Genomic DNA, 27,692 nt, shown 5'->3' with positions numbered 1-27,692 from the left:
TAGAATAGATTTATTAGCAAGAGGTAATCAGGAAACATATATTTTTACAAAAAAAATGGAATTTCTTTTTTCCCAAACAAGCTGTAAGTTGAAATAGTTTTAGGACTTGAAAGAGAATTCCCATACCACGAGGTATTGCTTACAGCTAGTGTTGTGTGAGTGGAGCATGCCTGCCACTGCCGGGGAACCGTGTCAGGGACTGTACAATGTAAAAAACCCAGGTACTATTCACAGAATAAGCACTACATTACTATATCCTGCTAGCGGGTGGTTAGCCAGGATTACAGTAGATGTAATAAAAACACTCGTCATCTCTAACTCTACGTCATGGTACTCAGAGTGGGCACGAGGGTACGGATCTACAGCATATCAACAGGAGCCGGATGCAGCGAGGAGAGGCAAGGGGATGCTTCCATCTTCCCGACTTCGGAGGGAGCAGGGCGGCAGCCAGGGCCCCCGTGCCTGGCCAGCACGAGGGTGGCACACACAGAGAGGGCAGCTCACACCGAGGGACAACCTTTAATGTGTTCCCTTCTCCCACCTTACAGAGTTTGCCGTGGGATGTAACCGCCAGCACTGTCCGAGTGAGAGCTGCTCTGTGCTGCCCCAGAACCCGCGGGACACGGGCACTCGCCTGCCCCGCCACCGGCCCCCCCAGGAGGAACAAATGACAAAAGTAACACCGTCGAAAAGAACCCGGGACTCCAGCGAAGTGTCGATGCGTTAAACCTTAACCGGGGCGGGAAATCCTACGCGAGTGTGGTGCGGCCGGGGGCGGGGGCTGCTGGGGGAGGCACAGACTGGGAGTCACTCCGGGGCGTCCACGGGAGGTGCTATGTACAGAACGGGAGAGCGAGTGTACAGGGCGGCCGCCGCCGCGCTCACGAAGGCAGCTTGGGCTCGATCCGCAGCGAAGCTTCGTAAAGGGATTCCTCGTCCATCACACACGACTGGTCCAGCAGGTACTGCGTCACCTGGGGACGGAGAGGGCCGTCAGCGGCTGCCAGAGCTCACAGCCCCGGGAGCAGGGCACCGAACCGGGGAAAGGAGGCGCCTGCCACAGGGAACTGGGCACCCAAACCGGGGAAAGGAGGCGCCTGCCACACAGAACCGGGCACCAAACTGGGGAAAGGAGGCGCCTGCCACAGAGAACCGGGCACCGAACCGGGGAAAGGAGGTGCCTGCCACAGAGAACCGGGCACCCAAACCGGGGAAAGGAGGCGCCTGCCACAGGGAACCAGGCACCAAACTGGGGAAAGGAGGCGCCTGCCACAGAGGGCTGCTGAAACCTTTCAGCTCAGCACAGGCTGGGGGCCACCACGAGGCAGAGGCCAGCAGGACACACTCTGCTCCCCGGGGAGGGGGTGCTGCCCCTCAGTTTCTCAGCATGCCCAGGGTGCCACCCCCAGAGCCCTCCAAGCCTGACCATCGAAGCTGCCCTCTGCAGAAATCCTCTGCTGCAGCTGCCTGGGGGCCACGGGGGCAGCCTGCTGGAGCCCCCACAGCCTCCCTCCATCCCCTGCCCCCGGCCAGCAGACTCCAGCAGGGAGCTGGAGGCACTGAAGTGCTGCTGTGATGGAAGAGGGAGATGAGGAGCAGAGCACAGCTCTGTACAAGGCTGTACCTTCGGCTGGTGCTCGATCTTGTAGGAGGTTTGCTGGAACTGGCGGATCTCCCTTATGATGTGTGAGATCTGTGCGGGGATAAAACACAGAAGGTGCTCGTGGCTCAGCCATCACCCAGGGAACCCGTCCCAGTGCCCAGGGCCACCCAGCACAGCACAATGCAAAGGCCTTTTTGTCTCTTCCAGACACTGGGAATAGCCCCAGGTGTGTGCAGGGGACACATGTGGCCTCCTAGTGCTGTGCAGGTGAAGGCTGAGGGGACACAGACCTGGCCACAACCACGTCACCACAGCCTGGCCCCCTGTGCCCACAGCAGTGCGCTGGAGCTCTCACCATCCTCATTTTGGAGAAGTTCACCAGGCCATCCTCAGTGTAGTTCGGGGTGCCCTCCTCGATGAACGCCAGGTCAGTCAGGTACATGCCCAGGTAGGGCACACATGGAGGGTCACAACTGCAGGGTAAACCAGAAAGAAATGAGGAGGGAAACTTTCTCACTTTGGACCTTGGGACAGGGTAGGGGAGAAGGGGACAACTCTGCATCAGCAGAACTGGAAGGAATCTCTCTAAAATAGGAAGGCTCTCCCAGGGAAGGCTGCTGCTCTCCTGGGCCTCACCCCTGTGCAGCAGGACAGGCAGGACCTGTCTGTGCCCCTCACAGAGCCATGGCATGCAGGAGATGAACTGAGGGCAGCTTTGACAGAGGGTCAGAAAGACCTTTAGAAGCTTCCATGGGCAACCTGGTCTAGTGGAAGGGAGCTCTTCCCACAGAGAGTTTGGAACAGGAGGAGCTTTAGGCTCCCTTCCAACCTAAACCATTCTGGGATTCTATGATAGTGATGGGGAATATTGTTCTCTGGTGTCTGGCAGAGTGTTTTCCCTTTGCAGTCCCTTTTATTCCCATCTTTCCACATGCTGCACAAAGGAGCAGCTCAGTCCAGGGGATCACTTTGCCAGCACTGTGCTGGCACAGGACACCTTCAGTGCAGGCTCTGAATGGTCCTGGGAGCAGAGCTCAGGTCCCCCCACACCGCCGGCCCCAGCACAGCCAGGAGCAGCCACGGGGGAGGAGGAGAAGCACCATTCACTCACTTTTTCAGTGCCTCCCTCAGGTTCTTGAACCTGCCCTCCGACGACACCAGCTTCTGGAGCTTATCAATCAGAGCCTTCGTCTGCAAGAAACCAGAACGCAGCTCGGGGGGGCCCTGGAAGAGCCTCACTCCCTGCAGTGGGGGTGAAGCCTGCAGAGCCACAGGGTCGCTTCCATCCCGCCCCAGCAGCTGTTCCTACACCTACACAGGTACAGCTGTTCCTACACCTGCACAGGTACAGCCGTGCCTACACCTGCACAGGTACAGCCATGCCTACACCTGCACAGGTACAGCCGTGCCCTGGCTGTCACACCTGGCTGCAGCTGAGCAGGCTGTGCACTCGCTGCCTCCCCCTGCTCCCACCTCTCGCCAGCGCCTGTTTTCATTCACAGGTTTATCATTTTATAGCAAAACCACTGCTCCTGGCTGATAGAAGCCCACAGTGGTGCCAGCCCAGCTCCGTCTGCCTCTGCACCAGTAAGTGCCAACTACTCCTGTACCACGTACCTCAAACAGGAATTGATCCTGCTCACCCATAATGGGTCTGAGGAGCCCAGAAAACCAGTTAAAGAGAGTTTGTGTGTGTGTGCAGCTACAGGGGCTGGGGAAGTCTGACTGCAGGGTGGGGCCACTGTCTTCTCACGGGTGACAAGTGAGGGGACAAGGGGAAAGGAGTTGTGCCAGGAGAGGTTTAGAGTGGATTTTGGGGAAATCTCTTAAAGGCTGTCCAGCCCTGGCACAGCTGCCCAGGGCAGTGGTGGAGTCAATGGAGGGACTGAATGGTGGATGTGGCTCTTGGGGACACAGGTCAGGGGTGGCCTTGGCTGTGCTGAGGGAACAATTGGACCTGCATGGCCTCAGAGAGCTTTTCTAACCCAAACAATCCTGTGACTCCATGGATAAACCCAGCTCCAGGGCAGGGTCAGCCTGTCCACAAGTCACCTCCCTCCTGAGAACCACCTGGAACCCCTCTCCCCATTCTGTAACTCCTCTCCAATGCGCCTCATCAGCCCCAACACCAGCCCGCCGAGCGGGGGCCACCCCTACCTGCTTGGAGACCTTGAGCCAGGTTTTCTTGAGGCGGAAGATGGCACTGCGGTTGAGGGAGGAGGTGATCTCCAGCACGGCGTTGTAGTTGTGCAGGCAGCGGCAGATGTCGGCCACCGCCACCCACTTCTCGATGGCGCTGACGCGCGCGTTGATCTCCTCGTTCCGGATGATCTCCGACGCGATCAGGTTGCTGACCTTGGGGGGACACGGCACCCACACCCAGCCTCAGCACGGTGTGGGCATGGCTGGGTGTCCTCCAGCCTCGCAGCCGGTCTGAGACCCTCAGAGGAGCAGCAGCCCCAGGAGATGCTCCCCCTGCAGCGGCTCCCCGAGGCAGGCAAGGCCCATGGGCAGGCAACCCTCACACAGCCCAGCCTGGGGCAGGGGGCTGAGCTGCCTCCCCTGTGCCCACCCCCTGTGCCCTGCAGCTGCACCTACATCATTGAAGTGCTTTGTGTTCTTCATGATGTATGGAGTCCTCTCATTCTTCTCCAGCTTCATCCAGCCTTGCCCAAAGAATTCCCTGCAAACCACAGTGGTCAGGTCAATTTTTATTTTCCAGTTTTATGGGATGCCCAAGCCCTGCAAGCTCCACTGCATCCGCACAGGATGGAGATCCCAGGGTCTTTGCCCCCACACTGCTGGAAAGGGACCACATGGATGTAGCTGAAGGTGTGATGGTTTTGGGAGGGCTCCCTGAGCCAATTACCTCAGGGATGCCAGCACAGAACCCACAGGATCAGGACTCACATCTGCACTTGAGCCAATCTGGGCTACTGGCAAAGCCCAGGAGGGCTTTGCACTCTCTGGGTCAGCCCAGCCAGGCTGCCCGTGAGGCCCTGGGTGAGCAGAGCCACCTTCCCTGACCCATGGGCATCACTCACTCGTACGGGATCTTCTTGAAGACCAGGTGATCCAGCAGTGTCAGCTGTTCTGCGATCTCCAGGGCTGAGTGGTTTTCAAAGGGTTCTGCTTTGACCCCCTCAGCCTGCGGGACAGAGGAACAGTGGGGCTCTCCAGGCAGGAGCACAGTGAGAGCTCCCACACGCCATGAACACAAACCCAAAGCCAAGGCCAGGCTCCCAAGGCAAAGGTTTTTCCCAGCAGAGCCGGGGTGTGCAGAGCCGTGGTGTCCAGAGGCAGCCCAGCCCTCACCATGCCCTGCCGAGCAGTGCCAGCTCCTCCCAGCCTGGAGAGCCCCACGGATTTAATCACACACACTTTGGGCTGTTTAATCAACAAAGCACTGCCCCTGCCCTCCTGCTCCTGCCCAGGAGGGGCAGGGTGGCTCTTCCAAGGGATTTCCAGAAAAGCAGGGGAACGGGGAAGGCCCCTGTCCCCACTCCTGGCTCTGGCCAAGCAGAACATGCAGGCAGGGCTCAGGGTGCCCCCACACGGAGCCACCCTGGGGGTGACAGCCAAAGCCTGAGACCTGCACGGAGTCACTGACTGGTGACTGTCCTCAAACCAGTCACAAAGACATTGTCACTGACACCCGATCCTTGGCCACAGCTCAGGCCAGCGCTGGGACCAGGCTGGTGCCACCCCTGCAACACCTCCACTCCCTGCAACACCTCCAACCCCTGCAACACCTCCACCCAACCCCTGCAGCACCTCCAGCCCCGCCGCCCCCAGGGGAAGGATCAGCCACTAAAAAAACAAACCCCACTGACACCGCACCCAAATGAACCCCAAACAGCCCTGGTGACACAGAAGGGCCCCCAAGATCAACACACGCAAGAGGCCAGCACAAGGCAGCAGCCCTTTGCACAACCCCTTGGGACAGGGATTGTGAAAGCTCAGCAAACAAACACTGTCTGGGCTGCTCTACAGCTCCAGGGCCGTGGAGTGGCTGCAGGGCACTTGGGGGTGCAGCTGTGGGCACACCCCACCAGAGCCCGGGGACAGTTGGTGCCAGTGGCACCCATGCAGGGCAGGGGGCTGCGGGCACCCCGGAGGTGCCAGCCGAGGGTCAGCACAGCACAGCCTCCTGCATATGATGTGCACCCCAAAACCCAGGGCACCCTCTCGTTTCCACCACCCCTTTGACTGCAGGTCGCTGCTGCTCAGCCTCAGGGACAGAGTGAGGCCCTCGGGGCTTTTTTGTTCTCTCCCCTTCAGAGGAAGTTTCCAGAACATGCAGTTACGGGCAACAGCTCAAACAAAGCCCAGGAGGGACTGGCCCCCCCAGAAGCCACCAGCAGAGCCAGGGGACAGAATCTTGGGTGTCTCAGGTGCTCCAGGCCAGTTTCAAGTGGCTCTTGTGTTCTGGGAACAGGTTTGGTTGGGTTTTTTTCAATGCAGAAGGGCAGTAAGTGCCCTGCAGCCACCCTGGGGGCTCTAAATCCATGGCACATTCCCAGGGGGAGCAGCACTGAGGCTGGCTGAGCAAGAACCCATCACCTGCAACTGGAACAGGTTTGGGAACACAGAGGACACAATGGGAACCCCGGGGGTTTTCCCAGCAGGTAGGTGTCTCCATGCCCTCTCTGCTGACTGCAGGGGGAACACTCTGCCCGTGGGCTGGTTGCTGTTGCCTCTGCCTGTAACAGCTCCAGCTGTGCCCACAGCTGGCCCCTCCCCAGAAAGCCTTTCCCTGCTCTGCAGCTGGCACTGGAGACCCACTCCCCCCTGAGCGGGGTGTGGCAGAGCACAGGGACCTTTGGCTGCTCCCCTTCCACCACCCTAAGGCACCGGGGGAGGCAGGCAGGGAAGGAGTATTTACCATCTGCACAACCTCCTCCAGGGTTATCTGGTTGTCCCCTGGATCCTCCTGCGTCAGGGTCCTGTGGCAGGGAAAGGAGGATTAGTGCAGCTGGGAAAGCCCCAGACCCACCCAGCTCCACAGGGCACCACGGCCCCGGGCATTTGCAGGGTGGGGCACTCAGCCTGTGGGTCATGAGGCCCCTTCACTCCCACTGCTCATTTTAAAGGGAAAAACTCCCCTTAGCCGAGGCCACATGGCCCCACGTGTGTCCAAGACAAGTGCCCTGCCCTCAGCGTGGGGTGGGCACGCTCTGGGTGCCAGAGCCGCCCTGCTCAGCACAGCCCTGGCCACTCCAGCAGCACCCACTGGGCTCAGCACTGAACCTGCACCAAGGGGGTCACACCCGCCACGTGCCGAGGCTGAAGGCAGCCAGCACCACCCATCCACCTCCTCATCTTCCTCCTGGCCCCTCCCAAGCCCCTGGCACAGTCCTGGAGCCCTGTGCCTGCTGTGATCCCAGGTGGGAGCAGAAGCAGCCAGCAGCCGGCAGGGTCAGCAGCAGCCCCCTCCTGCCCACAGCCCCCCACCTTATGATGTTGGCGGCTGCTTTCCTCTCCTGCGTCAGGAGCTCGGGGTCGTGGATGACCTCCTCCAGGAAGGCGATCACTCGGAACTTCAGCTCCTCATTGGTCTCAAAGTCCTGCCAAGGCCAGCACAGCCAGGGGATTACTGTGCTGGGAGTGACACTGGTCCCAGCAGAGCTGCTCCCAACACCCAGCTGGGGACGGGGCTGCCTCTTCCCAGCAAAACCCCAGCACAGGGGGCAGCAGGCTCACTCAGCTCCAGTGCATCAGCAGGCCTGGGAGGGCTGTGTGACTTCCCAGTGACAGCCAGTACAGCAATGTTCCTACTGCCCCCAGTGCCCAGTGCAGGCAGGGACAGCACAGCAGGGACAGATCCTGAGCCCTGACCCCATCCTGAGCACCCCAACAGCACCAAACCCAGAGACCCCCCTTCCTCTGCACCCAGCCAGGGCTGATGGCAGGTCCAGCTCCCCTCCTCTGCCCCCCAGCTGTGCAAACCCTGGGATGTGAGCCCTGTTCCCCTGCTCCTGCTCCTCGCCATCTACACTCCTTTGCTTCACCAGAACCTCAATGCCAAATTGCCTTCCCAGCGGAATCTCGGCTGAGCTACCCAGCGTGCAGCTGAATTCCTGGTGGCATTCCAGGGGGAGAGGGAGGCGCCCCTGCCCACCTGTGAGTGTTTGGACACCCAGTGCCGCAGCACGTTCAGGACACGGTTGGTGGCCGCCCTGCGGATCACAAACTCCTTGTCTCCGTTCCGCTGGTCCGTCGGGAAGCCTGAAACTGCCAGAGGCCCCTCAGCACGGCACAGCTCCCTCAGCAGGGGCTCACAGCCACTCCAGGGCTGCCAAAGGAGCACCCCCTTCCCCAGCACCCCTGGGCTGCTGTGTCAGCAGTGGGACCCCTGGGGCCACCTGGGACCTGCACGTCCTTGGGCAGAGCCTTGCCCAGACTCCCAGGACACGGCCTGGGGCAGGCTCTGGGGGCTCTTCCCAGCCAGAGCGTGCCTGGAGGGAACTTCCATCCTCAGGGGACGGTGGAAAGGGGCACCCCGCAGGGGCTCCCTCTGGGCAGGTACCTGCACTGGCCAAGGACATCCTGCGGTACTTCTCCTTGGTGGGGGTGCCCTCGTTGGCGCCCGCCGTGGCGATGGCGAAGGCGGAGGTGGCGGACAGGGCGCTGCGGGTGCTGTCCAGGTCCCGGCAGGACGTCATCACCATGCCGTTGTTGTAGGAAAACAGTGAGAAATCTGTGGGAGGAGAAATCCGACACCCCGTGGGCACCGCTGCTGCCAGGACAGGCCCCTATAAGTGCCAGTCCCCCTGGCACAGGGGCACCCCCCAGACCTCGCTCCTAACCTGATGTATTTTTGCACTTGGTGGACTTGGGAGTGGTTGGAGATTTTGTTGGGGAAGCTTCAGCTTCTGCTTCATCGCTGTGGTTGGGGTCAGTGTCTGACTCTTCCCTGACGGACGCCTCTGAGCCTGGGAGGAACAGGAACCCCTTTACACCCACTGCACACAAACACAGCCAGGTTTTAGTTCTTCCCCATTTTCCTGAGGTCTGACCCATTCCAGCTTTGGATGCAGCCACCATGTATGGGAAAGGTGCAGAGTTCTGCTGTGTCTGTGGCATATTTTGGAACAGGTTTTTTCTTTGACATGGGGGGTTTGGGTGCTTTTTTGCTTTTGTTATTAAAGATTACTGAGGCTTCAGGAAGCAGGAGCTCTCTGTGCATGCCTTGAACTGGCCCCTCTGTGCCAGAGCCCCCATCCCCAAACCCACAGGGACTCACTTTGCTTGCCTGGCAGCGACTCCTCCAGCTTTTCCGAGGCCGCCTCTCCTTCGTCTGGGATTTTGTTGGGGTAGCTTCCGGACACGTAGAGCTTGTTGATGTCCAGGGTGGTCTTGCTGAAGGGCGCCATGGAGGAGTAGACGCCGGCGTAGCCGTTGGAGGAGCAGCTCAGCGCCGCCAGGTCCAGCGCCTTGCCGCCCGTGATGATGGGGATGTTGAGGGACAGCTTCCTCCGGCGGCTGGGCGATGATGACTTGGTGATGGAGAGCGGCGGCGGCGACGAGAACTTGCGGTTGGCTCTGGGGGACTTGGGGGGCTCCCCGTAGAGTAGCTTGTTGTTCTGGCTGTTTGCAAACAGCAGCTCCAGGGACCTTGCAGAGACAGGGAGAGGCTGAGCTGGCACCTGCCCTGCCCAGGAGGTCGTGGGGATCCCCCCATGGCACCCAGGGCATCCCCAAGGCGCAGCAGAGCCAATGTGAGCCCCACCACCCCACGGCCAGCCCTTGGCCCTCACAGGAACGGGGACACCTGCAGAGCTTGGATCCATCTCCTTCCCCTGTCTGGGGCTGTCCCAGCTCACAGGGAGCAGGGCCAGCCCCAAGGTGGCAGCAGGGACAGGCCAGGCCCGGGACAGCACTGCAGCCTCACCGTGCAGGGATGGCACTGATGGGCTTCTTGTAGATGGTGATGAGCTTGTCGAGGACGACGAGGGCGGTGGTGAAGACGCGGTAGGAGTGCAGGAAGGTGTTGAGGAAGTCGATGCTCAGGAAGCGCAGGTCTGTCAGCCTCTCCAGCAGCCGCTCCACACTGGCATAGCGGATCTGCAGGACCTTGCAGGAATTCATCGTTTTACTGAACCTAATGTCAACATCATCACAATACAAGCTGGCATCAGACCTGCAGAGAAACAAGATATCTGTGGTTCCAGCCTGGAACGAAACCAAGAGCCCATGGAAGGCGGTGCAGGAGGAGCCCTGTTTGTACGGGGTGTCCCTATGGAAAACCTGGGTGGGTGGGAATGCTCCCGGGGGAAAGCCTGGAAATCCACGCCCTGGAAGGGTGGAGTGCAGCAGGCAGAGGGGTGTGGACAGGCTGTCCCAGGTGCACATAAACCAAGCCCCTTCTCCTGTCTGGCAGCAGGGAATGGAGCAGGAACACCCCTGTGCTGCCCCATCCCACCGGCCGGGACCAGCCCCCCTCATCCCACACATGTCCCAGCGCAGCCTTTGCCCCCCAGGACCTACAGGGAACACAGTCCCTGTGCCCCTCCCTTCTGGCACTTTCACCCTCTCTTTACTATGATTATTTTCTTTTAAACTCTCCCCTTTGCCATTCCCACCTCCCTGAGCACAAGAACATCCCTCAGCAGCTTATGAACGCTCCTAATCTGGAACAGCCAGATTAGGGACAGCCCTGGAGCACATGGGGAGGCCACGGGGGTCCCAGGGGGGTCACAGTGGTCCCAAAGCTCCTGGCAGGGTTTGGCTGCCTCAGGAGCTGTGTCCCAGCCCTCTTGCACACTCACTTGATCATCTGGGGCACGGTGACCTTGGAGTTCTCCTCGAAGGCGTTCATCATCAGGCCGTTGCAGCGGATGTTGTCCACGCACTGCGGGAGACACGGGGCAGGCGGAGGCTCTCAGGGCTCGGCTCCCTCCGGAGCAGACTCGTCCCTGCTCCCTGCAGGGCCCCCAGCAGCACCAGCAAAGCTCCCGGGGTGCAAACCCGGGCGCAGGGCAGGCACACAGCAAAGCAGGGGTTAACCTGCGTGCCCAGTCCGATGGCACAGCCCAGCAGGGACCCGCGGCAGGTCCTGGCCCTGAGAACCGCACAGCCCCTCCCTGCGGGGTCCTACCTGGCTGATGTCACTGGTCCACGCAGCCTTCTCCTGCCTGGACGAGGCCACGAGGATAACGGTGAAAGATGAGGAATCTTTCGGCTCCACCACGATCTTGAAGTCAAGGTGGTCAATGTCTTGTCCTGACGTTTTGGCTTTGGAACACAAAAACCCCACACAGTGATTGGGAAAGCCTTTCCCATCCCCTCTCTCCCAGCAAGGGCTTTAGTCCGGTTTCAAGGAGGGTTTATTCAGGTTTTTGTGGGTTGTGGGCCGCCCCAGGAAGGTGGGGTCTGTCTAAGTGTGGGTCTGCTTGGTTCACAGCAAACAATTAATCTAATTAAACCTCAATCGTGGGTTCCTGAAATCTATTGGCGCCTGAATCTGACCCACTCAGCGACCACGCCCGGCCCCCTCCCCACACGTACCGTCCTCGTCGGTGCTCTCGGGCTCCTCCACCAGCGTGCAGTCGATGAGGGAGATCACCCCGTTCTGCAGGGAGGCAGGGGCTCAGCGGGGCTGGGGATCCCCCCAGGGCCCCGCACAGCCCCCAGGGCCCAGCACAGCCCCCCAGGGCCCCGCACAGCCCCCCAGGGCCCAGCACAGCCCCCCAGGGCCCCGCACAGCCCCCCAGGGCCCAGCACAGCCCCCCAGGGCCCCACACAGCCCCCCAGGGCAGGAGTCAGACCCCAGCAGCGGGACCCCCCCAGGGGCTGGCAGCTCCTCCATCCCGGTCCCCCACGCCAGGGATGGGGACGGGCTGATGTCCCCAGGGGGACACACACAGCCCAGGGGAGGGGACACAGCCCAGGGGAGGGGGACACAGCCCAGGGGAGGGGACATAGCCCAGGGGAGGGGGACACTGCCCAGGGGAGGGGACACTGCCCAGGGGAGGGGGACACTGCCCAGGGGAGGGGGGCACAGACAGCGCCTCCTTTCACTGGGAACAAAAATCTGTGCCTGCTGGGATGTCTGGGTTTTCCTTGTCAAACTGATCAACTAATTTGTTTATAAATTATTTAATAGGAGCTTTAAATTTAATTTTCCCAAAGTCTGTTGTTGCAATTATCAGCTCTTTGCCACGGACCGTAATTCTTCAAACTGATAATTTAATGCCAGTAACAAGCAATTTCTGTAAGATTCTTGCTCAATTAACTGCCAAACTTCCCCAAATAAACACGAGGGCCTAGGGATCAACCAGAGGAGCTGGGAGCGCTACAGACAGCCCGGGCTGCGATTCCAGTTTCTTCCAGAACAGACTGCCAATGTTTCAGCTACAAATCAGGGTAAATTCTTATCAAGATCTTGTAGTTTCTCATCGCTCCTGTGACTCAGCTCTGAGAAGGACCCCGTGAAATAAATCCAGGTGGCCACGGGCTGGCAGCCCAGCACCCCTGGGGCTGTGCCAGGGGAGGGCGAGGTGGTCCCTGGGGCCAAGAGCCAGCTCGGAGCACAGCTCCCCACGGCCGGGGAGCAGCAGCAGCCGCAGCCGCTCACCTTGGTGAGGTGCAGCTTCCCCCCGGAGCCGCGGGTGCAGATGATGAGGTGCTTGGAGAAGAGGAAGCACTGCCGCTCGCCCTCCTTCCGCAGCGACAGCGAGCCCAGCCGGCCGCGGGTGATCTTCCCCTTCTCCGACATCGGCACCTGGATCAGGGACCCTGCAGGGAGGCGCCGTCAGCCCCGGCGGGGCGCGGCACCCTCCGGGCTCGTCCCGGAGCCAGGGCTGGCCCTGGCGCCCCGGCTGTGGGCACCCAGCACGGGGCACCCAGCCACGGCCCCAGCCCGCCCTGCACCCAGCACGGGGCACCCAGCCCACCCTGCACCCAGCCACTGCCCCAGCCCACCCTGCACCCAGCACGGGGCACCCAGCCCACCCTGCACCCAGCCACGGCCCCCGCCCACCCTGCACCCAGCCACAGCCCCAGCCCACCCTGTACCCCACCCCAGGGCGCTCCACTGGGAGCTCAGCACGCCCCTGCTTCTTCCCTGGGAGCGGCTTCAGGGGCAGCCAGGACGCGCCTCCCGCACCGTGATGGGGAAAGTGCAGTGACAAAATTGCCCAAAAGGGCCGAAACTGCCCCAGCTCAGCAAAAACTCCAAACTGAGTCATGTTTTTAAATTTCACAGGCCACCAGAGCACACAGGACAGGGCCAGGGCCGTGGGGCTCATGCTCACCACAGAGGGGAGGGAAGTTGGCCCTGACACAGACCTTGTCTGACGAAGGTCTGGCTGGTGTCCAGCAGGATCTCACACCCCTCGATGATCATCCTCTCTATTGCCAGGTTTTTCCGGATATTTTCAGTCTCACTCACTTCATCGTGCATTATCCTGAAGGATGGAGAGGAGAAAATCGGAGCTGGGGTGGGATCTGCTCGAGTTTTCCCAACCCCTTCGGACATGTGGTGGGGCTGCACCAGGCAAAACCAACAGTGAAGGAATGTCAAGGGAAATGCAGCAGTATCCACCCAGATAGAGCCAGGAGCCAGAGGTGACCTGTACATCTGCCCAGAGTGTGCCTCCAGGCTGGTAAATACTGAAATGTGAGTGCTTGGAAACCACAGGATTCAGATTAAGGCGGACGGATCCCCGCATCACCACCTCCTTCTGGTATCCCTGCTCCTTGAGGAGTGGGAAAAGGGATGGAAACTCTCTTTACAGAACTTAAAGTGTGCGGGTGGGTTTGGAACTGACATCCAGAACACTCCAGTCCATGGGGAGGAAGAGGATAAAACCAGGGAATCACGGCCAATTCCCAAGTGCTCATGTGGAGATCTCAGGGGTACTCGGTGCCTTCCATGGGGCAGCCCCACCAGCCCTGAACAGAGGACAGAACCACACACTCGGAGCCATCCCATCCTCCAAAGCTCTCATTTCATCATCCAGGAGCCCTGGGAAACGCTGCCCCTGGCCAGAAGCAGCCAGGACCCGTGGCACACCCCAGGGATGGATCAGCAGCTCTCACCTGGACAGCTCTTCCAGCTTGGACTTGGCGTAATCCAGGCTGTTCCTCTCCACGTGCTCGTGGGGTGTGTGAGCCAGCAGCTCGTGCAGGGTCAGGATGTACCTGGGGATCTGCAGCACCAGGGACAGAGCAGAGGTCAGAGGGGGCACTGGGGACAGCAGGGGCCCGCCCTGGGCTGCTTCTGCCACAGCTGGGGACACCCTGGCCAGGCACACCCTGACCTGAGCAGTGAAGCTTCAGAGCCCCTTGTGCCAAAGCCGAATGAAGTGGGGGAACAACGTGGGGCTGTGCCCAGGAGCCTGCTGCTCCCTGTCCCAGTCCCAGGGGTGTGGGGTAACCGGGGAGCCAGCAGCACCCAGGCAGGTCCCAGGGGCCGCGCGGGACCAGCAGGCTCCAGCCCCAGGCCACCTTCACCCGCATCCCTTCACCTTCACCAGCTGTGGGGATGGGGCTTGCGCTGCCTGTCCCGTGTCCCTCAGCATCCCTGGGCCAACCCTGGCTCCCGTGGTCACCTGGAACATGGGGTAGGTGAGGAAGGTCTCCAGGGTCCTCTCCTCGCAGTCGGGCTTGGCCTCGTAGTGCTTGAGCAGCTTGTCAAAGTCGCGGTTCTGCTTGCAGTGGGCCAGGATCTGCAGGCTGTACTGGTGGTTCCGCACAAACTCCTGGTAGATGTTCAGCATGGGCAGCAGGATGTCGAACAGGTCAGCTGCAGGCAGAGCAGGGGAGGTGGGTGGGGGGCTCCAGCCCAGCCTGGGAGCCCGGCACAGCCCCCTGAGCCCCTCACCCAGCCGGAGCAGCCCCGAGGTCTCCTGCTCCTTGTGCCCCCAGCTCTGCCCAGTCTGGGTTTAAGGAGGGTCCAATGGGACAGGGTGATGCTCTCCAGCATCAGCAGCCCTGTGCACGGCCCAGTCCCACCTCACACCTCCCAGCAGAACCAGGAACACCAGAATTTGGTCACTCTGGGGCTTTTACTCTGTGGCTGCATGACCAAGCGAGGATGTGGTGTGCAGTGTGTTTTGCTGCTGTTTGGCAAATGCCTGTGGAGTTGCAGGAGAAGGAGCAGCAGCAGGAGGAGAAGGAGGCAGCAGCACTCACCCAGCACCAGCGTGGGCCAGCTGGAGATCCGCGCCTTCAGGCCTTGGTAGAAAATTTGGTGCAAAAACATGATTGTTTCGCTGGAAGAGGAACCAAGACAGGAGTGAGCCAAGAACAGACACATGATTGAGAGGTAAATAACAAGGAATTAGACAAAATCCCCAGCCCAGGGGGAGCAGGGCAGCCCTTGGGCTGGCTGAGGGGCAGCTGCTGGAGGCAGAGCAGAGGGTTCCTGGCAGCACAGGGAAGGATGGAGCTGCAGACTCCCCGGGAGCCCTGGCGCTGAGCATCCAGCACCAGGGAGGGCACGGGCGTCCAGAGCTGCTGGGGTGCCACAGAGCTCCCGGAGGCCAGGGTGGAGCTCACCTGTTGAGGAAGATGCTGCTGACGTCGTCGTGTGTAATGGGCGGCTTCTTGGAGCTGGCGGCCATCCGCAGCGGCCGCAGGAAGTTGTTGACCAGGATGTGCAGCTGCTGGACGTACTCGGCCTCAGCCTCCAGCATGCTGAACACCACCTGGTTCCTCTTGCGCATGCTGTCAGCGTGGGGGGACCTGATGTAGTCCTGGATGATGGTCTTCCACTTCCTCCGGCACAGCCAGCCCCGCAGGAAGCTCTGCACCTGAGGGAGCAGTGCCGGGGTTAGGGGCAGGGCCGGGGGCCAGGCAGGGAGGTTCCCTGGCTCTGTCCCGAGGTGTCTGTGCTGCTGCCCCTTCCTGGGGCTGCTCGGAACCCTCCAGGCTGGGAATCCAGCAGCTCATGTAAACACCTGGCCCAGGCTGCCCGGAGCAGCCGTGGCTGCCCCATCCCTGAAGTGTTTGAGGGAAGGTTGGATGGGGCTTGGAGCCACCTGGGACAGTGGAAGGTGCCAGCCCACGACCGGGGTGGAAGGAGATGAGGTTTAAGATCCCTTCCTTGTGTAACTGGGCACTCACAGCACGTCCTGCTCTGTGCCCAGCGCTCTGGCCCCAGGACAGGGGCTGCCCGGGGCGGTCTGTTGCTCCCTGTGGGAATGCTGCCGGGGTGATGCCTTTTCCTTTGCCAAAATAAAAGCTGTGACAGCCATGGGAACAGAAGTCAGGGGGGCTGGTGGTGCCAGCACTGGCTGGGACACCTCGTGCTCCTGGGAATGCTGGGAGCGCCCTGCCAACAGATGAGCTCCCACTTGGGCAGAACACATTTTCCTCCTAAAACCCTGCTGACAGGAGCACTTGCTCAGACACCTCCTTCAGCCCCCACAGAGCGTGTCTGCCATGCCTGCTGGGCCCCCAGTGCCAACCCCCGCCACCGCCCACCTTCTTGATCTTCTTGATGTCACTGTCATCGTCACTGGGCGCGCTGCTCTGGCTGGCCTGGATGCGCTCGTGGTCCTTGAGCAGGGACGCGATCTGTGGGCACAGGGGTCAGCAGCTGGAGCTGGCTGGCACTGCCTGGGGACTGAGGGCATCCCAGGGACTGAGGGCATCCCAGGGACCGAGGGCATCCTGGGATCCAAGGGCATCCCAGGAGCCAAGCACATCCCCGGCTGCTGCTGTGCCAGGGCACAGCGTGAGCCTCGGGCTCGATGACAGACACAGGGACACGCTGTGCTGGGTCTGTCCTGGTGGGCATCACAGACCCACAGGGCCACAGACCCACAGGATATTCCAGGCTGGAAGAGCCTGAGATCACCAAGTCTGCCCGATCACAACACTGTCAAGGCCACCACTAACCCACCATTGTCCCCAAGTGCCACATCCACAGGGTTTTTAAACCCCTCCAGGGATGGGGACCCAGTCATGGGATGAAGCAGAGGAAGAAATGTGGCAGAGCTGTCAGGGCTCCTTGGGCTCTCACCAACTCCTCAGTACCTCTGAACCCTGCCAGGACCGGGTCCTGGAAATCCTGATGGGTGCCCAGTCCAAACCCCATCCCTCTTTCCCAAAAAAAGCCTTTGCAGCAACTCAATAAACACAACTTGGAGAGAAAATGGCAGAAAAATCTTGAACATTTGGCCCCCAAAATGTACGGGTGGGGAGCAGCCCCCCCGGCCGCCTCCCGCACATGTGGGATCAGAGCCAGCAGCGCCCAGGCTTGGCTCTCCCTGCTTCTCCCTGTGCTTTCTCTCCTCCTCTGCTCATGGCGTGTCCCGGCCCCCACGGCCAAAACCGCTTGGAAAGTGACAGGAAAAGGCAGGAAAGCAGCACATGTGCCATCCAGAACGTGGGGAATTGGGAAAACGTGATCTGGAGTTTGAGTTTGCAGAAGAGAACAGAAGGAAACAACTTGGACAGAGAATTTTCCTGCCTGTTTTCAACAGAAAGGAGGAAAAAAGGTGAAGTTTGGTGTCTGGGCTGTTTGGAAAAAGCAGGAACACACCAGAGCTGGTGGCCATGGGTTCATGGTCACCCATCCAGCTTTACACATCTGTTTCACCCCATTTCATTACATGGATCAGATGTTAAAGATTTTAGAGCTTTTTGTGCACCCCAACACATGGTCAGGGTTTGTTATTGACCTGCACATTTGAACCCAAAAGTTCAAAATTTAAGGAAAAGCCCACCATTAGCACAGTGAAACCACCCTCACTGCCTCTCCAGGTGCCTCCTATGGGGCCATGTTGAGGTTCTGAGTGATTTTGGCATCACGGTCTCAGCCCTGCCAACTCACTCCTGCTGCATCCACCCCACCCCCTGCCCGAGGGGGCCCATGAGCAGGGGCTGGCAGCAGCACTGGCTCCGGGGGGCCCCAGGGTCCCCCCTGCCATCCCCACTGCCCACCCACCACCCAGCAGTGCCAGCACCCACCCGCAGGCAGGGCCCAGGCAATGGGGGCACGCGGGAGACACAGTCCTGTGGGCAGAGCCAGGCAGCACAGGGCTGGCCAGGAAACAGGGGGTACCCAGTGCCGGCATCCCCTCTGCAGGGAGCAGAACAGCACCAGGCATCACCTTCACCGCCGAGCCCTCTCCCCCTGCCGAGTCACCCCTGCCAGGCAGCCCCCGAGCCTCCTCCCCCTCCCGGGTGCCCCAGGGACACGCGTGTCCCTCGGCACCGTCTGCTGAGTCACCTGCGCCCCTCGCTGCTGTCTGCCGAACCCGGCCCCGGGTCGCCCTGCCCACGCCCCGCACCGCGGGAGCGGCGGGGCTGATCCCGCAGGACTGCACAGAGCAGATCCCGGGATCCGGGAGCACGGGGTGCCCTCTGCCCCGCCGGAGCCCGGCGGCAGCGGGGCGGGGAGCTCAGCTGGGATCCCAGAGGGGCCACGGCGAGGGCGGGACAGGACGGGCTGTGAGACCCCTCCCCACCCAAACCATCCCGGGGTTCTGGGATGCAGACACTGTTTTCTTCTCTCGCAAGAGGCAAGGACCAGCTCCCCAGCCCACTCCCCAGCGCTCCTTGCTGGCTGAGCCCTTCCGTGCTGCAACAGCTTCCAGGGATCCCCTCAAGCCCCGCACACACAGGGCTGGGGTGGCACAGCCACAGCCACCCGCTGCACCACTCCTGCCGGGAAAATCCCCAAGGAGCCTGATGCCCTGGCCCCTCCTGCGGGACGAGGGCCAGCCCTGTGTCACTAAAAACAGAAGCACACCAGCGGTGACACCCCCGGGCCCAGCCCACGCGGGGATGCCACCCGCCCTGCCACGGGTCACCCCAGGAGCGTCAGCGCATCCGCGGGGCAGCGCCGGGCACTTCACCTCGGCCTTGAGGCGCTCGATCTCGATCTCCCCGTCCTCGATCTGCTGCCGGAGTTGCTTGGCAACAGTCTTCTCCGTCTCCACGATCTGCAGGAGATGGAGGTACTTCTGCATCAGCGCCTCGTGCTCTGTCGCCAGGTTCCTGTAGCTGCAGCAGACACGGCCGTGAGCGCCCTCCCCCGCAGCCCCGCGGGCTCCTGCCCGGCCCCCGCCCCGCACCCCGGCACCGGGAGCGAACGGGGCAGTTCCTGCTGCTCCACAAGGGCCCGTGTGGGGAGGATGGGCTCCCACAAGGGGAAGACAGAAAGCACAGAGCGAACTTCCATGAAATCACAGGAGTCACAAAGGATCCCCGCACACCCGTGGCCAAACCCCAGTAACCTGCCACATTCCAAGAGTTTCAGAAGGACACGTGTGGCACAAGCTCCTACAGAGTCCTGCTCCTGGCAGGGGCCACAGGGGATGGAGTTTCTCCCATTCCCTGCACACAGCTCCCACCTGATCCCACAGCTCGCTGCAGACCTTCCTTCCCCAGAGAGGCACCTGCACTGTGCTGGCTCCTGACTGCTCTCCTCTCTGTGCCAGCACTCCCAGGGCACAGACAGGAGCCTGGACAAACCCTTCCTGCCCAGGCTTGCTATCCCTGGTGAATCCCTTCCCAAGGGCTTTCAGCCAAGGGTGAATCGGGCACCCCCTGGCTCCAGGCTGGGACAGGCAGTGCCAGCCTGCCAGGGTGGCCGGTGGCATGGGACTGGGATGGGAACGGGGACAGGGGAATAGCTGAACACAGCCCCTGCTCAGCATGAGGGTCCCCAGCACGGGGCTGGGGGCAGAAGTGTCCTGCTCTGCCTACTGGCAGTGTGCAGCTCATGCTGCCCCCCGGCCCCCCCAGCACGGCCCCCCCTGGACCCCCCATGTGGGCACAGGGCACACCTGGCGTGAGCGATGGCTGCCACCCACTCGTCGCAGTCCTTGGCGTCCTCGGTCCTCAGCTCCAGGGTCTTCTGGTTCTCATGGTTGAAGTTAACAGTGAAGTAGTGCTGCGGGGGCGAGCACAGGGGTTAGGGCTGTGCCCACACGGGCTGGCAGAAAGCCCTTCCTGACCCACCACAGGCTGGGTCATTGGACAAAAACAGTTTGGAAACACCAGCCGGGCTGCCCTCAGCACAGCCCTGCCGCTGGCGAGGAAAATCCGAGGGGAAATCCTGCTGGGCAAAACCCAGTTTCAGGAAAACCTAGATCCACCAAACCCGAGTCCTGGGTGCTGCAGTCCTGAACCTGGGGACAACCTCACCTGGGGAACGGGCAGAGGAGCAAGGAGCTGAGCTGGGCCTGCATCCCCACCTGCATGCCAGGTTAATGCTTGGACTTTGTGGTCTTGGAGGTCTTCTCCAGCATCAGTGATTCCCTGATCCTGAGATTCCTGCCCGTGTGCACAGCGAGCCCCCGGGCACGGCCGGAGCCCCGCGGCGCCGGGGGTGACGCCGAGCAGAGCGCGGGCCCCGGGCCCTGCTCCCCGGGCTCGGGGGGTGGCAGCGCTGCGGGGCTATTTTTATCCTCCCTTGACATTTGCAGTGTTTGTGCTAATTGTGTGCGGTGCCGCCGCCGCCGGGTTTGTGCCGCTCCTCTGCTTCCCTGCAGTCTCCAAGGAAACAGGTACCACGCTGCAGTGCCGGATACTGCCCGGAATAACTGGGCTAAACCAAACCCACTGGAACGAGCTCATCCTGACATCACCCGCTCCTCTGCTGGGCTTCATCAGGGACCTGAATTCAAGGGTGAAAACTGCTCCAAGCCGAGGAGCAGCAGCCTGGAGGACACGGCAGCCCCGGCTGTGCCATGTGTGCCATGGAAACACCAGCGGGCACCACAGGCACTTCCCCTCCTGTCCCCAGTCAGATGCTGGGGACAAGGACCCCCAGACGGGCACAGGAGGCTCTGGGTGAGCCCGGGATGCTGGGGGCACAGGGCACAGCCACTGCAGCAGCACAGACAGAGCCAGCAGCCCCAGCCCGTGCCCACCCAGGGCTCAGCTCTCGGGGTGACACCCTCGGAGCCCACCCAGCCCCTCCGGCTCCAGCAGAGGAGGAAAGGGGGACCAGGATCCTGCTGCCCATGGGCACAGCAGAGGCCTCCTTCAGAAACAGATTTCACCTTTGGGGAGCAACTGCAGGGCCCTGGTGAAGATGCAGCTCCTTCACTTCTGCCATGGATCCTTTAAGTGCCGGATCTTTTGCTGCTGATCCTGTGGACAAGCTTTCTCCTTATGGAGCCGTCCCCGTGACAAAACACCATCATCCATCACCCACCCCAATGTCAAACACTATCATCCATCGCCCACCCCTTCCCCAGCCTGCCGTGCTCAGGCTGCCCAGAGCTCTGTGTCTGCCTGCAGGACACTCTGGAGCTGCAGCAGCTCCCCAGCCTTTCCCATCCCACCCCCTTTCCCTCCCTCCCACTCCCAAAGGCTTTCACTGGCAGAGACAGCTCCGAGGGAAAATTCACCCAACATTTGTGGTCCCTATGGGTGCTGTTCTGTACCCCAGCTTTACACCCACCTGACGTCCCTTCCCTTGTAACTGCATCAGGAAGAGCTCACCAGGCTGGCAAGGCTGGAAATGCCCCCATAAAGCAGCCAGGTGTGGAGGAGCCCCTTCTGGGCCCTGGTGCCCCTGACAGCTCCCAATGCTGCAGGAACAAACCACCCCAAGAGCAGAGCGTGCACATTCCCACCCCGTGATCCAACTCCAACAGCTCCAGCTCAGCCGGGCCCCCTGGGACAGGAGACACGGGAGACACTTCCAGGAGTCCCCAAACCGGTCCCTGCCCGGCAGGAGGGCAGGAGACAGCGAGCCCTGGGTTGTCCTTCCCAGACACCCGTGTGTGCTCACAGGGTCCCGTGGGGATGGCACGGTGCCCTCTGTGCTGCTGTGGGTGAGAGCACTCACCCAGAGGCCCACATCCACAGCACAGCCTGGGTTAGAGCCCCTGGCCTTCCCCAGAGCTGGGAAAGCAGCAGACTCGGGGTTTGTCCAAGGTTAAAACACAGAATGCAGACCTAGGACAGGAACTGGGAACTGGAGCAGGGAGCGTGGACAGGTGCCCACCCTGCCCCACTGCCCCTGCCCTTCTTCACCCACTCGAGGCACCTTCCGGCACATCAGCACCTGGCAGTCTGATCCAGTCTATACCCAGAGACTCCTGAAGGTCCTGGCAGTGGCAGATCCCAGGCTGTTGGCAGCAGAGCCGATGATGAGGGGTGTGAGCCCCCACGGCAGGGCTGCAGCTCCCCACGGCTCCTGCCAGCACACACACCCTTCCATGTGCTGCTCTGGTTTATCCCCACACAGTTCCCAGGAAGTGCAGCGTGCTGGGAAGGAGGAATTTATTTTATATTTGAATAATAAAACTCCCACCACCTTTTATCTCCTCCTACAAGATGATCCCTCTCTGCCATCACAGTGACACATGGCACCAACAGCCTGGGAGTGCTTCCCAGGCTGAGCCCCGGATCCACGGACAGGGCCGGACTGACGGACAGACCCAGCACAGCACCAGCACCAGGCAGAGCCCTGGGAGTACCAGGATGAGCCCCCAGCTCCAGCACGGCCCCAGCTCAGCATCCCTGGGGCAGTTTGTGCTGCCCAGGGCAGGGCACGAGTTACCCGCAGCGTTACTTTGCTTCTCCTTGCTCCTGTTTTTTGTTCATTTATGACCTCAAAGACTCCCAGCCCCTGGACCGGCCCCTGGGGGATGCCCGGGTACCCGGACCGTGGGGATTTCCCTCAGGAAGCCCCGGGGAATGCAGCAGTTCTGCCCGAAATAAGGACGCGGGAGCATTCTAGGTCACCTCGGGAAACATTACAGCACCTCCAGGGCAGGCACAGCCCCGTGACCCCGCCGGGCCACAGCCCCCCGGCCACCCCCAGCCCCGTGACCCCGCCGGGCCACAGCCCCCCGGCCACCCCCAGCCCGGTGACCGCCCCCGGCCCCCCGGCCCTGCCCTTGCAGGGGCTGGCATTACCCAGGCCCCTCATGTGCAGAGAGACTCCAAAATAAATTCAAATAAGCTTTAAAGCGACCCGTTATTTACAAAGTGGAAAATCAGCCTCTCACGGAATTTTTTAGAATTTGCAGAAGGGTGTTTTTTCAGTTTTTTCAGCCTGAACAACCCACCAGAGCCCTTGGGTGGTTGTGGGTGCTCTCCCAGCACCCCCAACGTGTGAGACCGCCCTGGCAGCACCAGAGCAGGGACTGCCATCCTCTGCTGGCTCTGTCCTGCCATCACGGGGGGCTCTGCCCCCACAGGGGAGCCCCCACCATCCCCTGGAGCTGCCTGCCCCCCGCCCTCCCGGGGCGGGCAGATCCACATCCGCCTGTTGGTGAGGCTGATGGTTATTCCAGCTGACACAAAGGGCAAGAGGAGGAGAATTTTCCTGCTCTGGATGGATGAGTCTAAAAATCCACAGCCAGCCATGGCAGCTTTTAACATCCCTGACCTACATACTGTGTGCTCTGGGAAAACAGGACCTCAGAGTTGGATGCTCCAGCAGCTCATTTCCATGCTGACAATAAGAAAAAATATCCCAGAGGCTGCAATTTCCCTTCTTTGTTTCAGCATGGGCTGTCAGGATATTTGGAAATGGATACTAGGGTTAGTATCTAGGTGAGCATCATCCTTGTGGAGCAGGCTCTGGAGTCATGCACAGAAATATTCACAAAATAATTAAAATAAATCAATTTCCCCCCTGATTTTATCTGGTGATGCTGGCAGGCAGGCATGCAGGCATTGCTGGGACCAACACTATGAGCATCCCCCTCACTCAGAAATCCCCACATGGCATCACTTAATACACTAATTAATTAAACACCCACTGTCACCCCAACGCTGATGAATAGTTCAGGTTCAAGTCCACAAATTATGATTTATAGTCTCCAAAAAAATCAGATTGCCTGGAATGACAATCAGGTAGAAGGATTCTCACAGCCCCAGTTGGCTGATGCTCGTGGACCTGCAGCCAGTGCTGGGATCTGGGGATCCAGTGCCTGGGACATCAATCCTAAAGGCTGGAATAGCTTGGGAGCTGCCCTGCTCAGGCTGTCCGTGGCTGACCTGCTCAGCCCTGCTCCCCTGGTGGCCTCTGGCCCCTCTGAGCACCCTCCACACTTTTGGGGGTACCAAGGTGAGCCCCATGCAGGGATGGGCACGGCTGGGTCCCATGGAGAGCTGCCCAAGCTCTGCCACTGCCAGGAACAGCTCCACCAGCAGGGCCTGGGGTCGGCTCTGGCAGAGCCGGAGCTGCCAGGCTGGCAGGGGCTGCCGCAACTCCTCAAGGCATCCAAATATTCCAGCACTCCCAGTGTCCAGGGGGCCACAGGACAGGGTGAGCTCTGTGGCCCCAGGAGATGGGGAAGGAAATCCCCACCCATGGGCAGTGCGTGCTCAGGAGCAGCCCCAGCTGGGGGACACAGCTCAGCTCCTGAGCCACAGAGCCCAGGGCTCTGCATGGCCCCACTGCCTGACTCAGCACCACCCTGGCTCTGTCCCAGGGCTCCTGCTGAGGAGCAACCCACGGCACTGGGATACAGGTCTGGAACCTGGCCCAGGCTGCCCAGGGCAAGAGTCCCCTCCCTGGAAATGTTCAAAAGCTGTGTGGATGCAGCACCTGGGACACGGAGCAGGGGCAGCCGTGGGGGTGCTGGGGAACGGTTGGAGTGAAGGCCTCAGAGGGCTTTTCCAGCCTTGCTGATGCTGGGATTGCACATCCAGCTCCAGGCTGGGCCCAAGGAGCAGACCCAGCTGTGATTCCTGCTGCCCAACTGACGGGCAAAGGAAAGAAGAGCCCCACCCCACGCTGGGGCCTCCCCTGTCTTTGGGGTTGGGGTCAGATCAGCCCTGGACCTGCAGCTGCTCAGCTCCTCTACCAGGACCTCACCTTGGCCGTGCCCCTCCCTCCTTGGCACCCCAATCCTGCCCACCCCTCCGAGCACCCACAGACCAGGAGGGGAGAGGTGCCCACGTGAAGGGACATCCCAGCACTGTCACCTCAGGGGCTGGGAGCAGCAGGGCTGGCGTGGGGCACGGCCCCGACACCCCAGCAGGGGAAAAGGGGGTGCCCTCCCAGCCCAGCTGCCCCCAGCACTGCTGGCACTGCTGCCCTGAGCAGTCACAGCCTCCCCAGGCCCAGTCCGACCCATGGACCCTTCCCCAGCCCACAGCCTGACCTCACCCAGCAGGAAATTATCTTCCCCACCCAGCTGGTTGAAAGGAAAATTCATTTCTGGAAAAACAAAACAAAGTTTCCAGAGGCAGCAAACCCTCTTTGGTGTTCCAGTTTTCCACGTGTCTTTGCTCCCTTATTCTCACATATACCAATGCTAAAATTCACTGTGTTCCAGGGAAAAAATCCCCCCAAAGCAAAACATGTGTACATTAAAACAGGGGGTTTGGAAGCCCCACCTCTTAAAATTTCTCCTTTGCAGGGAACTGGGAACCTTTCCAGCTCCACTCCAGCAAGGAAGGAATCCAAACCTGGAGCTCCTCTGCTGCAAGGAACGCTGTCCTCAGAGCTCCAGCTGGAGCTGCACGGATAGATAAACACCCTCAGAACACAACTGGCTGGGGCCACGGGCAGTGCTGGAAATTTCCTCAGCACCTTCCCTTTGGAGGCTGTGGGGCAGGGCTGGGTCTCAGGTGAGCCCTGGTGGGGAGCACGGACCGGCCCTGTGTGCTGCTGCTCCTCCCGCCCGGTAGGGCTGCGGATCTGCACCATCAATATTCGCTGCTTATCTCATCCCTGGGCCATTAATTAGCTTGCAGAGCAGCGGGCACCCGGCGCTCCGGCTCCCGGTCCTGCTTGGCCTAAGGGATTACACGGAATTACCGGCCGGGTGTCGGAGCGCGGCACATCCACGAGGGTTTGCCGTGGCAGGAGCTCCCCGTGCAGACAGCCCCTCACTGACAGCGGGGATCAGCACTCCGGGTGCGCTTTGAACCGGAAAGGGGATGTGACATCCTCCCCACAGTGTTTGCACCGTGAAAAATCCCTCCTGCACAAACATGAGGACCTGCAGCCTGGATTCCAAGCCTCATTCCAGCCTGGCCAGGAAGGCTGATTGCAGCCTGGCTGGTAAACTTCATGGAAGCCGAACTAGGAGCACAGAGCATCTGTCACTGAAGGGACAGCAGTGACAACCACACAGCAGAGTGACCCCTTGCAACTGCAGACCCCCCTCACTGCCACAGCCCCGAGGTGCTGCACCCCACAGCTGGGCTGCAGGGAGCCCCGGCTGGGCAAAAGCCACAATTTTCCTCTTCACAAGGAAAGATTCCTGAGCTCCAAGCCAGGAGGGAGGGGATGTGCCAGGGAGCGGTGGTGCTGCATGCCTGGTTCTCTTGGCAGGGGTTTCCAAGTGCCAGGAATAGCCAGAACCAGGGGCTCATTTCCTCGCAGGCTGCCCCATGCCCTGGGGTGCCGGGGGTGCCCCCGGGCCCCATCCTCTGGTCTGCCGGCAGCGCTCCCAGCGCCTCCCCAGAGCCTGCCAGGCAGTAATTATGCAAGCCCTGCAGAGCCGGACCCGAAACGCGCCGCGCCTCCCGCCCGTGCCCAGCCCGGGCTGGCGGGGCCGAGACCCCGCGCTGCCCGCGCTGAGGGCCCCGGCGCCGCTGTGCCACCCGCGGGGCACACGGCCACGCTCCACACACCACCGGAGGGTCAGAGGGTGAGTGCAGCTGGCTCCCGTCCTGAGACTGGGGGTGGCTCTGGAGGCCATGGATGGGGAATTGCCCCCGCAGCTGGAAGCCAGCCCTTCTCCCCTCTCCCTCCCATCCCGTCTCTCCTGGCTGCTGCGGCGCATCCCAGCTCCCGCAAACCACCCCACACAAACGCGCCGTGCCGTGCCGTGCCGTGCCGTGCCGTGCCGTGCTGCTCCAGGAACAGCCTGCCCGGCCGGGAAGGGCACAGCCGGGGAAAAAGCCCGCACCGCCGGGGCCCCTCAGGGGCTGCGCTCCCTGGGGCTGGGGGACTCCTGGGCTTTCCCGGGGTCTCGCAAGGGCTGTGGCGTTTCCGCGCCGATCGCCCGCGGCCATCAGCAGCGGCAAAGGGCGCGGGAGCCCCGCGCCAGCACGGGGGGCCCGGGGAACCCGCACTCTGCTCTTCCCCCCGCCAGGGGTGGGGATGGAGGTGCAAACTGCACACGTGGCGAGCGGGAACAGGGCGAAATCTGCCTGAAAACAAGGCCCTGAGCTCCCCCCGCCGAGCACCGCGCACCCACCGCAGGCGGCCGGGCCGGGGGAGCTGCCAGGCAAACCACGGGCGCACGGAAGGGGCAGGCGGGGTGTGGGGAGCAGCCGGGCCGGAGCCCCGCGATGCCCCCAAGCCGGGCCGGGGGGGACACGGGGCTCCGCAGCTCCGAGCGCGGCCGCTGGGAGGCGCCCCGCAGCCCCGCGCTAATTACCGGCGGTTAATTAGATGCGAGGGGGAGTGGGGGTGCCCCGGACACCCCCGCAATGAACCCACCCGCTGCTCCGGCACTGCAGCCCCGGGAGTCATCCCCGTTCCCCCGCACAGACTGGCCTCATCCTCGCCTCCCCACCCTGGTCACGCGTGGGGCCGGTCGCGGGCGCCGAAAGCTCCGGGGTGCGGGACCCGGGTCCCCGCGGGGCATCCTCCCTCCCCCTCCGCGGCCCCCCCGAGTCGCCCACCTGCTTCTCCAGGGAGTCCTTCGCCGAGAGCGGGGGCTTGGGGGAGGGCGCGCGGTCGCAGACGCAGCCCTCGAGCAGGTAGAGCCCCGAGGGCCGGGAGCTGGAGTCGGTCTCGAAGTAGAAGAGCATGTTCTGGAGCAGCGCGAACCACTTGGTGTGCCATTTCGTGTTGTCGGCGCTCCGCTTGCTCAGGTATCCGCGCCGGGCCCCGTCCTTCTTCGCCAGCAGCCCCAGGTGGGCGACGTGCCCGTCATTGAGCCGCATCCCCTTCTGCATCCTGCCGGCACCGCGCTCACATGGTCCCCGCCGCGGGCGGGGCCGCGCCGAGCCACCCCCGCCGCCCCCGCAGACCCCGCGGTCCCCGCAGCATCAGCGGCCCCCGCTGCCCCCGGGGAGCCGCCGGGCGCTCATCCCGCGGCCCGGCCCCGCTGAGCCCCGGCCCCGCTGAGCCCCCGGCCCCGCTGAGCCCCGGCCCCGCTGTGCCGGTGAGCGCCGCGTCCCGCACCCGCCGCGCGGAACCGCGGACGGGCGGGGCGTGTGACGGCGGCGGCACCGGGGACCGTCAGCGCCG

At 61.8% G+C, this 27,692-nt stretch overlaps 1 protein-coding gene across 1 annotated transcript; it reads right to left on the bottom strand.

The window, feature by feature from the left end:
* Positions 1-89: 89 nt before the first annotated feature.
* On the bottom strand, positions 90-27,443 carry RASGRF1 (Ras protein specific guanine nucleotide releasing factor 1). The gene is made up of 27 exons (XM_063412395.1): positions 27,122-27,443; positions 19,351-19,457; positions 18,418-18,565; positions 16,037-16,129; positions 15,110-15,363; positions 14,744-14,823; positions 14,161-14,354; positions 13,649-13,758; positions 12,896-13,014; positions 12,183-12,343; positions 11,114-11,177; positions 10,704-10,840; positions 10,375-10,457; positions 9,498-9,746; positions 8,850-9,220; positions 8,413-8,538; positions 8,133-8,303; positions 7,725-7,837; positions 7,058-7,170; positions 6,489-6,549; positions 4,648-4,751; positions 4,202-4,286; positions 3,761-3,958; positions 2,715-2,794; positions 1,959-2,076; positions 1,625-1,693; positions 90-974 (listed from the first exon to the last, which is right to left on the bottom strand). The coding sequence occupies exons 1-27, from the start codon at positions 27,395-27,397 to the stop codon at positions 882-884; spliced, it is 3,777 nt and encodes a 1,258-aa protein (XP_063268465.1). The 5' UTR covers positions 27,398-27,443; the 3' UTR covers positions 90-881.
* Between the last annotated feature and the right edge of the window lie 249 nt (positions 27,444-27,692).

The sequence above is a fragment of the Prinia subflava genome, chromosome 15, assembly GCF_021018805.1.
Source record: "Prinia subflava isolate CZ2003 ecotype Zambia chromosome 15, Cam_Psub_1.2, whole genome shotgun sequence".
NCBI classification, from domain to species: Eukaryota; Metazoa; Chordata; class Aves; order Passeriformes; family Cisticolidae; genus Prinia; species Prinia subflava.
Note: the sequence above shows the minus strand (reverse complement) of the source record. Positions and strands in the feature narration are given on the sequence as shown.